The sequence below is a fragment of the Lissotriton vulgaris genome, chromosome 8 (genome assembly GCF_964263255.1).
Source record: "Lissotriton vulgaris chromosome 8, aLisVul1.2, whole genome shotgun sequence".
NCBI classification, from domain to species: Eukaryota; Metazoa; Chordata; class Amphibia; order Caudata; family Salamandridae; genus Lissotriton; species Lissotriton vulgaris.
Window position 1 is genome coordinate 334,929,470 of NC_141696.1, and position 15,169 is coordinate 334,944,638.

Genomic DNA, 15,169 nt, shown 5'->3' on the forward strand with positions numbered 1-15,169 from the left:
AAACATTATATGATACATTTATTGCTTTTAAATCCATTGGCTTGTGTACTGGTACTTTAAACACATAAATCAGGACCATGAATAACTGTTCTTCAAAAATGGTAAAATGTGATTTTCCAGTATTTTTTCATAGTCACGTAATGAGAAATAAGACATACTTATTTTGCATCGAACAGTCTCGGTTTTCACACTTGGAAAGTGAACACAATTTATCCTTGTTTTATAATCATGGAATCATGGTAAGCATTGTCCTTTGCATAGTGCAATCTTTTGGTTTCATTGAATCCCGAGTACACGAACTATGCAAGCAGAAACAATAGAGAAAAAGTATTTGCGCCATTTTTTACACCAATTCTAAACTTTACACGAATTGGTCCAAAATACACAAAATAACACCCCTGTCTGTAATTCTCGAGTTACAGACGTATGTAGCAAATGTCCTTACTTTCTGCTAAATGTCTTACAGCCCTGTTTACAAACTGCGTTAGCAGAACATTTTTATCAAATAACTCCTTTGTAAGGTCTTATCAAAACCTGTAACCCACTGACACTTCTGCTCAAACCGACAGAGACTCAGAAACAACAACTGGGAGGGTTGGCTTCCAGACAAACATTCAGCGTTACCCACAGAATGCAGACGTTAGTTTTTATTTCATAAGCGGATCTTTTTTCTCGAAGTAAGGATTTCTAACGTAACAGAGAGACATTTATTAGAAAATGTCATGGCGCGCACTGGAGAGGGTTCGAGCTGGTTCAAAGACAGGCTCCAGCTGCAGGCTCCGTGTTAATAATATTTACAAGTTAATAATGCTTTGCTGGAGGTTTTTAACTTTTGCAGCTGTGAGTTTCTGCGCAGATGTGGCTGCTGGGTTTTGCTCTTTCACGCCCAGCGTTTAGGTGGAACTGCATGAATATAGGCCGCTTGATGTTCCACATTGAGACGTTAATTTAATATTTCTTTGCTTTAGGGGAAGGTTTATTTTACCCAGTACAAGCTTCTTGTTTCATTGCATACTTTGATGAGGATATGGCATTAAAGATTCACGATGGGTATTTTACCACACGGAAAGGGCTCCTTAAGTGACTACGTTACCACGTGGCACCTTATAATTCGCAGCATCTGAACAGGTGGTATGTAAGTACATAATATACAGTCAGGTGCACATTCCGACTGTAATACCTTATGTGTATGCACACTTTCTAATCATTGCTTCTGTCTGGGTACCCAGTGCTTAATTTAAGCCAGTGGTTTCCAGTGCTCTTAATCATCCATACCGGCTCTTTTCAGGAGCACCAGTTAAAGACACATTCATTTATGAGGAGTTTTGCCCAGAATCACAGGATGTTGAGCTGACGCTGAGACTCGAACCTGCTTCCCCTCTCCGAGGTCGGCAGCTCTGGCCATTACCCCACATCCTCTCCTCACACTCATGGCTAGTAGTTGGTTCTATTTTAGGCGGCACTAACAGGAGAAATGGGCTGGTACAAGCAGCTTCCTGACGAGCTCTCGGGCATTTTTCTTTTTTTACAAATTAACCACTACGGGAACCTGACGATGGAGAACTATAGCAACAGGCCTTTCAGAGCAGGACTGCTGCTAGCCCATCTGTATTTAATATATGAACACCTATCTAATTTGCTGGAATATTGTATGCGCTCTACAAATAACAATAAATAAAAAAATAGGCTCCACTTTTTGAAAGGGGACATACGGTCAATTAACAGTGAGTAAACAGTGCATCACCGTTTACACAGGAACTCTCACTGCTGATTGGTTAAACTATTTCCCTAATTGTAAAGAGACAGACAATGTAAACAATGATCAGTCGTTGAGCTTTATTTCCTCGAAGTATGTCCAAAAAATAAACAATAAAGATTGTATTTATTTATCGAGTTTGGTAAAAATCTGACGTATTTCCTTCCAGTCACTTTGTAGAGCTTGGTTAAAGGTAGAATTATCTAGAACGTTATACTGGGACTGTTTATTATGCAAATATTTGTGGTAGTGGTCAATATTCTTTCTATATGCGTTATACAAATATAAAATGGTGCCCTACTGAATTAGCTATGCATTGAGCTCAGAATTCATCAATGACAGAAATAAATCAACCCCACTATAATAAGAAAGTGACCCAACAATATTTTATTTCAGCTAAGCCTTAACTGCTGAGGCTTTTCTACAAGCAGAACTGAACCTTTTTTTTTATACTTGGGGTACTTCTCTCTTACTCCTTCATAACCTTTTTTTCCCTCAATATGTATCAGTGCAAAATTTGTGTCCTTTTTTCCAACATCCTGGGGACTCTAAAGGTACCGAGGGTTTGAGGATTCTCCTAGAGAGCACCAATAAATTAGCCAATATATATAAATATCATTTGGGTGTTTAGGAAAAATGGGAAAATGTGCTGTATCAAAAACCGTTTTTTAACACAGTTTTTGATTTTTTTTCCCAAGAGGTAGTCCATATCCTTAATATTTGTTGTCTCAACCTACTTGCAGTTTATGGTGTAAACGAGTGGGAAACCCATAGGTGGTCCTGGAAAGCTTTACACTTCAGAAAAGTAGACACATTTCTAAATTAAGCAGGGGGCCATTTGTGTCAATTCCTGAACATTTTCCCAAAGAAACTAATCATTGATCTAAAAAGTGAAATAAGCAAAACAAAAAATAGCAGTTTGAGATATTTTCATCTATAATTGTTCTATCATGGAGGCCGATTTACAAAAGCAATATACTGTTACATCCATTAGACCCTTCTGGTCACAAGGACATATATTAGTTTGCAGGTCTTCCAAAAACATATGATACTCAAAGCCAACAACTGAGCAGCACTTTCTAATTATTCTTCAAGGCAGACCATGTAAAAATTCTAATGGTAAAATCTATTGCATGAAAAATGGGTAGGAAGGAAACTAATTTAAAATTCTGAAACATGCACCAAGATATTGACTTTAAGAACAGTGATTATTTGTACACCTTTGAATTTGGGAGTTTTCATATTATCATGTGATTCAGAGAGAATTTAGCAAACTGTTTTCTTTCTTGAACGCTATTAAAGATTAATGGGGTAGCCCAATGTCTCACAGAACCTAGGGAACTAAAACAGTATATGCCATTGGTTGGTTCTGTCGAGAAATGCAGAATTGCTTTAAAACTTTTTGTTTGTCCTGACCACCAGGAAAACCAATCAATAGTATATAGTCAACACTGAATACCATACAAACAGAATAAATAGTAAGACTGATGTTATAGACTCAAAAAGTGATCTATGTATTAACAGCCATATATCACGTAGAATAGTACATATACAATTTGCAAAGACACAAGTCAGTTTGACAAAATATATAATTACATAAATAAATATGTGCCATGTAATTTACAATAAAAACAATCGAAACGTTTAACATTCACACTACACATAGAGGAAAAACACTTGGCATTTGTAGTGACTTAGCATTTATATTGACACATATAGCCTTATTATTTAGCATCGATATGTGGAGTATTAATTCAGAATGCCTGATCTGTACGTCAACGTTTCGACCCCTATTTAGAGTGCAAATTATAAACATCACCCAGGGTCTTCTTAAGGACCATGAATATATTTCAGAGTAGCCAGCATGTGGGCCTTCTGATTGCTAAAAGTAGTGGAGGAATCCTTAAAGTTTCAGCTAATCATCCATTTGTACCTATATGGGAAATTTGAAAATCCAAACAGGAAAGTTTACCTGCACTCTTTGAATAGGGGTTGAAACGTCGATGTACAAATCAGGCATTCCGTACTAGTACTCCACATATCGGTGTTAAATAATAAGGTTATATGTGTCAATACATATGCTAAGTTACTACGGATGCCAAATTCATTGCCTTTCTTCTATGTGTATTGTGAATGTTAAACGTTTAAATTGTGTTTACTGTAAATTACATGAAACATATGTATTTATATAATGATATATGTTGTGTAACTGTTTTGTGTTTTTACATATTTGTATATGTTGTGTTCTACGTGATATATGACTGTGAATATATCCATCTTTCTTAAATGCTGGCGTACATTTGGAAGCCAAAAGTGCAGAGAAATGCAATTGATAATAACAAATGTTCTACTATTCTTTGTTCCCATATGTTTCCCAGTAAATATGGTACCACACTTGTGTGGCTGGGCCTTGTGCCCTCGACCCAAAACACTCCAAAAAGCTACCTGAAGTCGTCATATTTCACCTAGCAAAATCAATACTTTTTCTACAATGTGGGTAGCTACAAAATTTGGGCCCTAGCTCAGCCACCACACAGAATAACCTACCAAACCCACACATTTATGAAACCAAGAGACTCTGGGGAATCCAGGGTGGCATGACTCATGTGGATACCATGATATTTCTTACCCACAAGGCTTTCCAAACCTCAATCGTTTGTTAAAAACACACATTTTTCAAAAAATTGAAGAAGCTGTGGGGATTCACAAAAGACCTACTACCCAGTATTCCCACACTTCTCCCAAAATACACAGTACCCCAACTGTGTGGGTGGTCCCAGCAACTGCAGCAGGCAAGACCCAAAATCGTAACATGGACATATACAATTTTTCCACTCAAAACTGGCCCTTTTTTGCACTATGGGTAGCTGTGGATTTTTAGTCTGGGCTCAGCCACCACCTAGGGAAACCAAAAACCAACCAAACCCAGATATTTCTGAAAACTAGGCACCCAGGGGAAATACGCCTGGTCTGGATTTCTGTATCATTTTTTACTCTCAGTGCCCTTCAAACCTCAAACTTTGACAAAAACCACACATATTACTCACGTCTGTGTGGAAAAAGTTTTGAAATCTATGGGAATCCTCAAATTTCCTACCACCCAGCATTTCCACACTTGCCCTGAAAAATTGGCAGCTACCACGCCTTGAAACAATTTAGCCTAAAATTCCCTGGTTTTCAGTGGAGCTTCTACCCACCTGGGTGGTAGGGGGTAGATTAGGGTTAAACACCCCCTATCTGCGCTCACAGAGGCAAACAGACGGTTGTGCCCTTGTTGGGGGGGACACAGTCTCATGCCCATAGGGGCTGTTCTCACCCAAAAAAAAGCATTGTGCACATCCCTTGGCACCTATAGGGCTTTCTGCGCCCCCTAGGGACAGATTGATGCTGAACAACCCATATTGACCTCCCAGAGAGGTACAAAGATTGCTTTGACCGAGTTGGGGGGGAGCACAGGTTCATGCCCATAGGGGGAAGTCGCCACCCCCTGTAAAAAGTGTCTCGCACATTCCTTAGTGTCTAGTGGGTCTGGTTTCCCACTGGGGGGAGGGAAATTGGGGGTAAACTCTGTCTATTTGTCCTCCCAGAGGGTCGGGGGTAGAAAGGCATTAGCATCAAGATTGGAAGGGAGATTAAGCCCATGCCAAAAGGGGCAATAATTGCTCCATGTTGACTAGTGGAATGAATCAATGCTTGGAGATCGTGTACCCGTACGATGGCCAAACAGGGATTCACGAAGGGGATCCAGTTCTGGAAAGGAGACATTCTCATATTTCCAACACTGCCTCTCCCACACTGATTGGTGCTGTGAGGCAGAGTAATGCTCTCGACACAAATCAGAATGTGGAGCCAGTGGGCACTAATGGCGCCTACTGGTTCCACTTTCCCGTCTGAGATGTCAGCATACAGTACGGTGTGGATGGGTCACAGATGGGTGGAGGAGAGTGAGAGCTTAAGGAGAAGCAAATTTGCTTCATTCCTCACCATAATAAAGCAACCCTCTGGTAGAAGCATTGGTGGTTCTATTTAAACTCTCCCCAGCTTCGGTCATTGACCGCACTGGAAGGTAGTGCAGGTATTGGCCGCTGGCTGATGCCTGCACTAAAGAGGTTAAGTTACCTTTTGCTAAATTGAATTTGTGTGTCCTAAGCCAGAGACTTAAAACAAAAGGGGCCTGAAAAGTCAGAAATCTACTCCTGTACAGTTTCCGCCAGTTTTGCAGTAGATTTCCATTTTTATTTGCCAAGGGGAAACATTTAGTAACTTGGATTTTAAACTAGGTTGAAAATCTTCATAGAAAAAACATGTGGTGTTGTGCTTTTGTATGTGTATTTTTTCCTCCACTCGAAAATAATTTTTCCTTTTCCCTTCCCGAAAAGATACAACTCCTGCCTTTAACAAGAGTATAGACACTATATTTAAAAGGATTGTTATTACTCCAAAACATAGTGCTCACAGTCATTTGCAGGTTCCGCCACAATCAATATCCTGTTCCCACCTATAGCACTATACTTAAGGTGCAGAAATATCTACCATAATGGTGAACTTCCCATTTTCACTTATGCACTTTGGAGTTTCAACATTCCAGTAATCTTTGCCCTCTGAATAAGGGTACACAATTTATTTTTTTGCACACCCCAACTACACTTGCAGAAACATTTGTGAATTGGAACCTAGTGGAAGTAAGTGGTAGTACATTTTACTATTCCCATAAATGGTTATTCAAAACATTGTTGGTTAAATGTTGTCATTATCAGCTGTCATGAAGATTGCAGTGACAGGTGGTGTTACAAAGCGAAGCAGCACATAATGCCTTCCCACTGTGTGTGAGTTTCCGGAGCAGAACCTACAGGATTACTGTTCTAAAACTCAGTTTATTACACATCCGAAAGCTGAATCCATTGCAATTTTTTGATTCCCCAAAAGGCAACCATTTATGGCCTTTTTTGACAAATCATCAATACAGATTGCGTGTCCTTGGCAAAAGTACTAAACACTGAACAGCAGTGTGTGGCCATTGTTATTAGTGGCCTGTTGATGGTGGTGGTAAATCTGGCCTTTGGAGATACTGCTACCAGCCAGAGTGCTGTTTCTGGGTGTCGGAAACACTGGACCATTTTAAGTTAGATCCTGAGGGTCTACTAAGTAATGAGAAAAACGAAGGGGATAGGATTTAACCAGCGGCGGCTCCTCTACTACGGTGGAGGAGCATTGCCCCATTGTTCTGCGAGCAGTAGTTAACCCCTTCGCTGCGGCGGCTATTCCGCCGCAGCGCTAAGGGGGCGGGGCGGCCGCGCGGGGGTTCCGTGCTTGTGACGGAACCGCTCCGTCACGGCTCGCGGGTGAGCTGTGCTTGTGACGGAACGGTTCCGTCACGAACCCGCCCGCCCTTTATTTCGTCAGCGAAGGCGCGGAATTCGCGCCGCGCATGCGCCGCGAGTGGGCCATGACGGAACCATTCCATCACAAGCACAGCTCACCCGAGGCTTGTGACCGAACGGTTCCGTCACAAGCATGCAAGGGGTTAAAGGAAAACTAAAATGATAATAACCAACGTTATTATGTTTTCCAACATTATTATCATTTTAGTTTTCCAGTGCCTGTGTGGGTCTGCCCTTCTGACAGAGCAGGGGCCAGGAGGAGGAATGGTTTGCCCACTCAAAGTGCGCATGAGTGTTTGGCCGGCGTCTCAGGTCCACCAAACATTCATGCGCACTTTCTATGTTCTCCACCCAAGCTGCATTACAGCCTGCTTGGAGAACATGCCTAGGCTCCCATTCCCTGTCTGAGTGCCAAACTATGGCGCTCAGACCAATCACAACGTTGCATTGCTGCATTGTGATTGGCTTAGGGGAGCCTGGGAGACCTGCTGCATCCTGCTGTCAGACTCCAGACAGGAAGAATATAAGAAGAGGACGGAGGAGAGGGGGTGTCTGGCCGTACCCAGATAAACTTTTTCTTTTTCATTCCCCCTGGCCTCCTCACCCACCACCCCCGTCCAGTAGTAGCTGCTCCGGGATTTATCACATCCAGTTCACCTGACTTTTCCCTATTCCTGTAGGGAATTTCAGAAGGCCATTTCAACCACTTTGAGCAGCCGGAGTCCGTGGGGGAAACTGTCCAGGCCTGCCATGTTTCCTCAGTCATAATCTCTTTGGGCATACATAAATAAGGAGTAGCTCATAACGAAGGCCTGAGTGGAAGCAGAGTCTTGAATACAATTATTAATGCAAATGTTTTTCAGACATACTTTTTCAATATTAAGAAGCTTGGTAAGAAACAAATTAAAATGCAGCAGATCTGAATAAAAACTACATATGACCCCATTTTCTTTACACTATGTCAAAGTAGGCATAACTTTCCTGCATATTTTACTGTAGCTTAGGAACAGCAAGTACACCTTTCCTGGCACAATCCTAGCTGATGGATGTTACTTGTGAGGAAGAGCTGGTTGAATTATCTGCCTTCTCAGAAGCTATACTTGCAGACACATAGACCAACAATGTGCCAGAAACCCAGTAATGCTCATCATTTTGGAACATTTCCAATGCTGACAATATTCCTCCTTGCAAAGAACTCAAACTCCTCTAGGACACAGTGGTGAATCACCTCTTTCCCTGGAAAGTGTAGTCTGGGGAACACCACAGGAGTTTTCAGTGACCACTAAAACACAGTGTCAGCGTCATTTCCAGTAACCGGCTAATCACTTGTTCCAATCTGTTCCATGGATTAGTGTGGTTAATGTGTCTGCAGGTCTGTGACTAAACTGGGATTTTGCACTGTCACGCAAAGCATAGTCTGTTGCATCACTTAAATAATAGTCTGTTAAAGAGAACATTTAGATTTGTGTGAGTCGTCAGTTCATATATTTATTGACTTTATACTATATTATATATATATGTTGGGAGCCAAAATTGTATTAAACAAAAAATAAAAAAGCTGGCTCTTCGGTTCAATGACAACTGTATGTTTTCGCGTGGGGACTTTGTAATGATTTATCTAAACATAGAGTTTGTATTTGATAGCAAAATTTGTATTTTCTCAGAAAAAGTCTTGTTGAATTTTTGAACAAGAAGGGGGAGCCAGCCTGCTCATCTGCCTGCTGGTCTCAAGCTCGCACTACTATAAATGATATACAATTGCTATAGCAATTTTTTGGATATTTAACAATGATTTCTCCACAGAATTTTTCAACATTCAAAATGATTTCAAAAAAATTCTTTACTCAATGTTAAATCAAATTGATGAGCATCGTAGCAATGACACTGTATTATGCGATATACATCAAATAACCTAACCAAACATTGTTCTTAACAGAAATTCTGTACAAATTTCAGCATAGATGTATTAAGCCCAATGCTTATCGGGACTTATTCGTCCCTTCTTCATGAAAAACAATGTAAAAATATAAAATATAAAACACGTGTCAAATTTTGCACACAGTTGTATATCTTTCAGCATCAATCCCATTGTTAGCTAGTGAATGGATTTGAACAAAGCTGAGAAACTAGTGATTTTAGAATACTTTCAGCCAAGACAGAAATAGTCAAATAAATGAGGAAATTGTAAACGGATTACACGTAAAGCGTGTACCTGAGTCAGTGAAGCCAAGGATCAGCGATTAAAATGAAAAATCAAAAGTGTCGTCACATCACCAAAAATCCAGAACTGAAGTTTGGCCAACATTATTACTCCATCATTTATAGTAGTGCAAGCTTGACACCAGCAGGCAGGTGAGCAGGCTGGCCCCCCTTCTTGTTTATGTTAGGTGTGATTAGGTACACACCATTAGGCTCAGCACACTGATCAAGTTCTTTTTTGATTAAGTTCACATTAGTTGAAAAATGTATGGTGTGCATAGACCACAACCTATTATTGTTGAATTTTTGGCCACAATGGTTTTATTTCAAGAGTACATTTAAAGTGGATATTTGAGAGAGAGAGAGTTGTTGACCTTCCTTTGGTGCCTAAGTTCACTGGGCCCTACTGCTCTTACTTCAGTGTGGAAAAATGTCCTCATCTATGTTGATAACATTTTGCATGGCATTTGCACTACTGTATGGAGCTGTAAGATCTGTTTTACTCTACTGCCTGTGGCCTGACATAGAGAGATGTGTCTTACTTTTAATTTGTGGAACCTTCCTCTTTCAATTAGACATACAGGGTATCTGACTGAGAACCTACTTGTATATGACTAGGAATGTACTTGGAAGAGGCAGTGGAAAACTAAAAGTAACTGAAATGTACAACTGAATAAAGATGTCACAAACATTTCTAAAGATTACAAGCCATGTGAAATGGAATAGCAACATATTCTGAGGTGATTGCTATATCTATTGCACTTTGTCAAATTTGTAGGAGAGTTGTGTTGAAAAAAAGCAAAGTATTTCTCCAATTTCTCAAAGTGTTCTAAAGAAGGTTAAACTCACCTCCATTTGACCTCATTTTTTCCAACCTTTCTTGGGGAAGAATACTCCAAAAGATATTCATTCTCACTCAATACTCTTGCTTGTGTTTTTCATTTTGGGATACAAGTCCCAAAACTTTCAAGGTTCTCCTACTGTCATTGTTCGGAGCCTCCCTTAACATCTCATCAATTTCAAAGTTCACCAGGAATGACGTACCATGACACCTGTTTATGTGCCCATCACACCTAGGTACACGTATCACAGTTCATGGCCCCACAATACATGCCAACATCAAATAATTCAGGGTCCTGGGGTGCTGATACTTTCAGTGCTCATTGGTTTCAGTTTAAAATTATTTGTAAATAGCATGCCCTACTCTTCTTCTCCCAACACCAAAACATGCTTTTTGTACTTTTTTGATAAGTTCAGAGAAAGAAATGCCCACAAATAAATAATAAAAAACAATAAGGGAAAGGAAGAGGACAACAGCAATAACAACAAGTAGCACCATCACCCTGCAACATTAACAACGTTATCTACCACATCAATAATACACCAGTAGCAGCAAACCATAAACAGCTACCAGCAAAAGCATGATTATTAGAGATTGAGATATGCCTATGAATTGATATGTTTTCCCCATCACAAATTGACCTGAAAGGTATTTCTTCCCTGAGTCAGCAGGACATTTCATGAATCAAAACGCATACCTTGACCTTCATGTCTGAATCTGTAAGAACCATAAAAAAGTCATTGTAAGCCGCTCCATATTCCTTCCTTAATTCGTTCATTAGGTCCTGGTCCAGCAGGTCGTCATTACCTATGACTTTCATTGGCTTCTCGTTTTCTGGGAAAAACACACAGGTAAAAAAGAACATGAATGTTAACAGTGCACTCATAAAAAATACAGTGTCTGTACATTTTAAGTGCCCAGGTGTCCACTCTAGTTTTGCTTAGCTAGTTGAGAAGGACACAAAGAGTAAGGCAAGATGAAACTGCAGGGCGAATAAAGGAGCTCTGTCGTACCCAGGCTTCAGCTCCTTTTCTTTTCTAAGTTGAAAGAGGAATTCTTTGAATATTGTACCATAAGTCCACAAACAGTGCTTTAATTTACCTGCCACTCAGTTTGGAGACACAGACTGAGGGACTCATTTAGAGTATGGTGGATGGGTACTTCATCTCAAATGGTGGTGTTTATCCCTTTTGCCTTATTACAAGTGCTACAGGATATAATAAACTTGTAATAAGGTGGACACCATAGCCTTCATATCTGTGACAGAGGGCCCCAGACAAACTTTAAATCAGACCCATAATTTTGTTGATTAGACTTTGACCTACTGCAAGAGAGGAAAAGGCAGAAAAGGCAGAAAGAAGGGGAAAGGGAAAGTAGGGAGACAGTGGTGACAAAGAACTTGCAAGATTGACATAAATAGTGTAGGGAGGGGAATGGAAGATATATGGGATGGAATAAAGACTAGTCAACAGTGGTATTTCGCTACCTGCGACAGTATTAGAGGAAGACTTCTAAGAGAGACTTTGGAACCATACAGTTATGTTTTTTTCAAATTAAGCAGTACCCAGAAAGAAAAATATAGCACCATAGCTCGTTGATTTCAAATTTGAGTACCTTATTATACCCCACCATATCATCACGTCTGCCTCCAGGCACAGGATGCTTCCCAACCAATGACAGTAGTTTTAAACTGTTGATAGCGTACTAAAGATAGGTCAATATGAAACAATGGTAAAACTCCATATTCTGCTGAGATATTTAAAACATTGATCTGTTCCTTTTTTGACTTTATTTTATCAAACATCTTCCTGCCATTTACTTTTGTCTTTGTACAGCCCTTTGCTACTCTGTACATACGCTTTCAAAATAGAAATCGCAGTAAATACATAGGTACATACATACAGAGTGCTGAGGCACTTTTCGCACACCGCTAGACTGGTGCTATGGAGATACAGGAGATATAGGATCAATGGACAAAATAAAGTCATTTCTTAACTAAGTATGGTTTGTTTATAAATTAGAGAGTTGTCAAAACAAGTGGATCTTTTTCCTGGAGGCAAAAAGAATTATATTAAATTAGACTCATTTTACCTGTACTTACATAAGACTACTTGGAGATAGCAGGTGACCTATTAGAGTTTACTGTTGACACTACGTGGCTGGCATTAATATGGCATTTAGACGTTCTAGCCTTGGTGAATTGCTTTCCAAAAATGTTTCACTGATGTATTTCACGTGCTAAAGATCTTCATTTAATTGCAACTAACCTTGCTCTACAGGCAAGGTTAAGTACAATTCTGTTTATGTTTTTACTAATGGAAATAGAAGTATGGAATAGTTCTGAAATACTATACTGGCCCATAAACTTTACAATGGATTTTTAAAAATAGCGTCCAAGACTGAGATTATGACCACCTGCAAGTGCATTGCAGACAGGCTACCATTTAAGTGGCCATTAGAACGACGATTAACTCCAGCCCGAGTGAAGAAAGTGTATGGTTCGGGCCCCACCTGTCCTTATCCCCCCAGACCTACTCTACCCCATGCCATGGCAGGAAGGAGGAGTGGTTGTTGCACTGTAAAGTGCTCATGTCGGTTTGGCCGGCCGTCTTAGGCCTGCTAAACAGACATACACACTTAGGTTTCTCAAGGCCAGCAATATTACACAGCCATGTTGGAGAAGCAGCACAGACTCCTAGGCACTGTCTGAGCGGCAAACCAGGCTGCTAAGACAAAATCCTGGCACTGCTCTCCTGCTATTGAGCGCAATGCCGGAATTGGACGGGGAACCTGTGCTGGTGACCCAGGGACTGACGGGACACCATTAGGAGCAGGAGAGAAGAGGAGCACCAAGGCAGGGTCGGAGGCAGGACACGTACGTTTTTTTATTTTTATTATTATTTCCCTAATCACCCCCTGCCACGTAAATTTTACAGCGACCGCCATTGACCACATGGAATAATTTGTTCTTTTCATGTATAACTATGCTCCTATCTGCATCTCCAGTGAATAGTTTCACATTACCTGTAATAAAAACTCTTGACTAAAGATCTTTTAGACTTAAGTATACACTTAAAATTTGTTGGTATAAGTAGCTGGTTGTTCGTGTTTGTTATTGTTTACTATCTATCAACATTTGTAAGCTTTACATTTTTAAACAACCAGAGCCTCATAAAAGCCTCTCGCTTGGCTGCCATTGCGGGTCAAAGGTCATGTCCTGTAACGTCATGGGTGAAATGTCATATGATGTCACTCGAGCTGCACCTGTGACCCAAGCTGACACTGATTGCCTCACACAAGTTCACACCCTAAACACATCCTATCTGAATTGAATTTAGAGTTCATTTGGGATAGAGTACCCTTTGCCATACATTATAAGAATATTGCAAGTCAATGAGGAGTTCTGTGTCCATATAGGGGAATGAAGTCACAGGCTGAGTTCCTTTATAAAGCCATGGAACTCCAAGGTAAGCACACATAGATGGATGAAATAGCCTCTATTCATTGTTTTTGTGCCGGAAGGTGTCCTTTCTCGCATAAAAACAATCATCCATACAGAGTGGACTCATGGCAGCCATTTGAGTGTCAGTGCAGTAACAGAGGACAGGAATGTGCCGTAACTCATAGATACAGCACCGTCCTGCCCTTTTCTTTTGATGTTGGGTACCCACTGCTTAATTTGAGCCTGTGGTTTTTGGTGAGCTTTTCATGAGCACCAGTTAAGAACACATTCATCTCCACCCACACTCCACCCATCTTCTTCGGCTAATTTCTCTCCCATTTACTCTTGTACCCCTCACTCCGCGCAGCATGTGCTCGTTCGCTCTTTTGCTTTTATCCCCTAACCATGCTCCATATTGGTCTCTCACCATCTTGTTCTCTGTCAGTTGCTTCCGGCTTGATTCTGTGTCATTCCCCTCACTAGTATTGTAACTTCACCATCAGCCAACTATGTTACTGTTTTTAAAGTTGCTTTCCCAACTCGCCTGTCCTTCTTTCATGTTGCTTTACCCAGCTGCCGTTCCTGCCCCTCTTATTGGTCATCCCGCTCGTCCGCTGTTCTGTTTAAACACTTTTTTAAAAACGTGTCCTTGTAAGTTTTTTAAAATGTACTGATCCATCTCAGATCAGTGAATAAAAAGAAAAATAGGTCATTTTGTAGGCGCTCACTTGCTCTCACCTACAAAGTGATCCAGCTGTAGAGCATTTTTCTTTTAACTTTTTCTTTAGCCATTGGGCATAGTATCACGAAAACCCATTGGCAAAATCAATAGATTTCAAAGGCGAGACCTACTGGCTTAGCCAATACTTGTTTTGTATTGTTTGCAAATGTCCTTAATTAAGGCCTGCCTCACAAAACGTAGCTGGAAACTCAGAAATGTACTCACATTCACTTATGCATACATTTATTGTACATTTTTAATATTTTATAAATTCTTTAAGATTCCAGGACTAATCCTGGGATTTTGTAACATTTACAGATTCTCAGAAGTACTCGCATGCATACTTATGTAAATGCAAATATGATAGATATATATGTCAGCAAATCGCAGTGCGCGTCAAAGTGGATTTGCTCCTTGTTTGTCTCTCCACGTGGAAAAAATATTTTTCAATTTAAAAATGTCTTTCTTTAGAACCCCATCAATTTCTGGTCCATCCCCACCCCGAAAGTGCATTACCTACTGCCCTTGCAGAAGCAGATTTATACAAAATCCCAGGGAGGAATCTACCTGTAAATGTTTACAGTGTTGCACATTTTTGTGAGTTGATCAACTTTCACAAGTGGGACAACAATATAAATGCCCATAATTGAACACAAGAAAATTCCATGAGAATGGCAGATTTTACTTGGGAGCAAATAACATTTGCAAGCTAAAAACACACCATAAGAAATTGGATCTTTCCATTGCACCGACAATTTTTGTACTTAGGCAACTTCTGTGGGCATCTGAAGCGATCACGAATGGAGTTCCATCTCTTGGGATTCATTGA

General features: G+C 40.3%; 1 protein-coding gene across 1 annotated transcript in view; it reads right to left on the bottom strand.

Moving 5' to 3' along the window:
* The window catches only part of CCDC80 (coiled-coil domain containing 80), a 315,033-nt gene that overhangs the window by 179,931 nt on the left and 119,933 nt on the right, over nucleotides 1-15,169 (bottom strand). Inside the window, exon 4 of the mRNA XM_086934101.1 lies at nucleotides 10,875-11,011. Coding sequence (XP_086790227.1) covers nucleotides 10,875-11,011 — 137 coding nt within the window. The remainder of the gene's footprint in view (nucleotides 1-10,874; nucleotides 11,012-15,169) is intronic.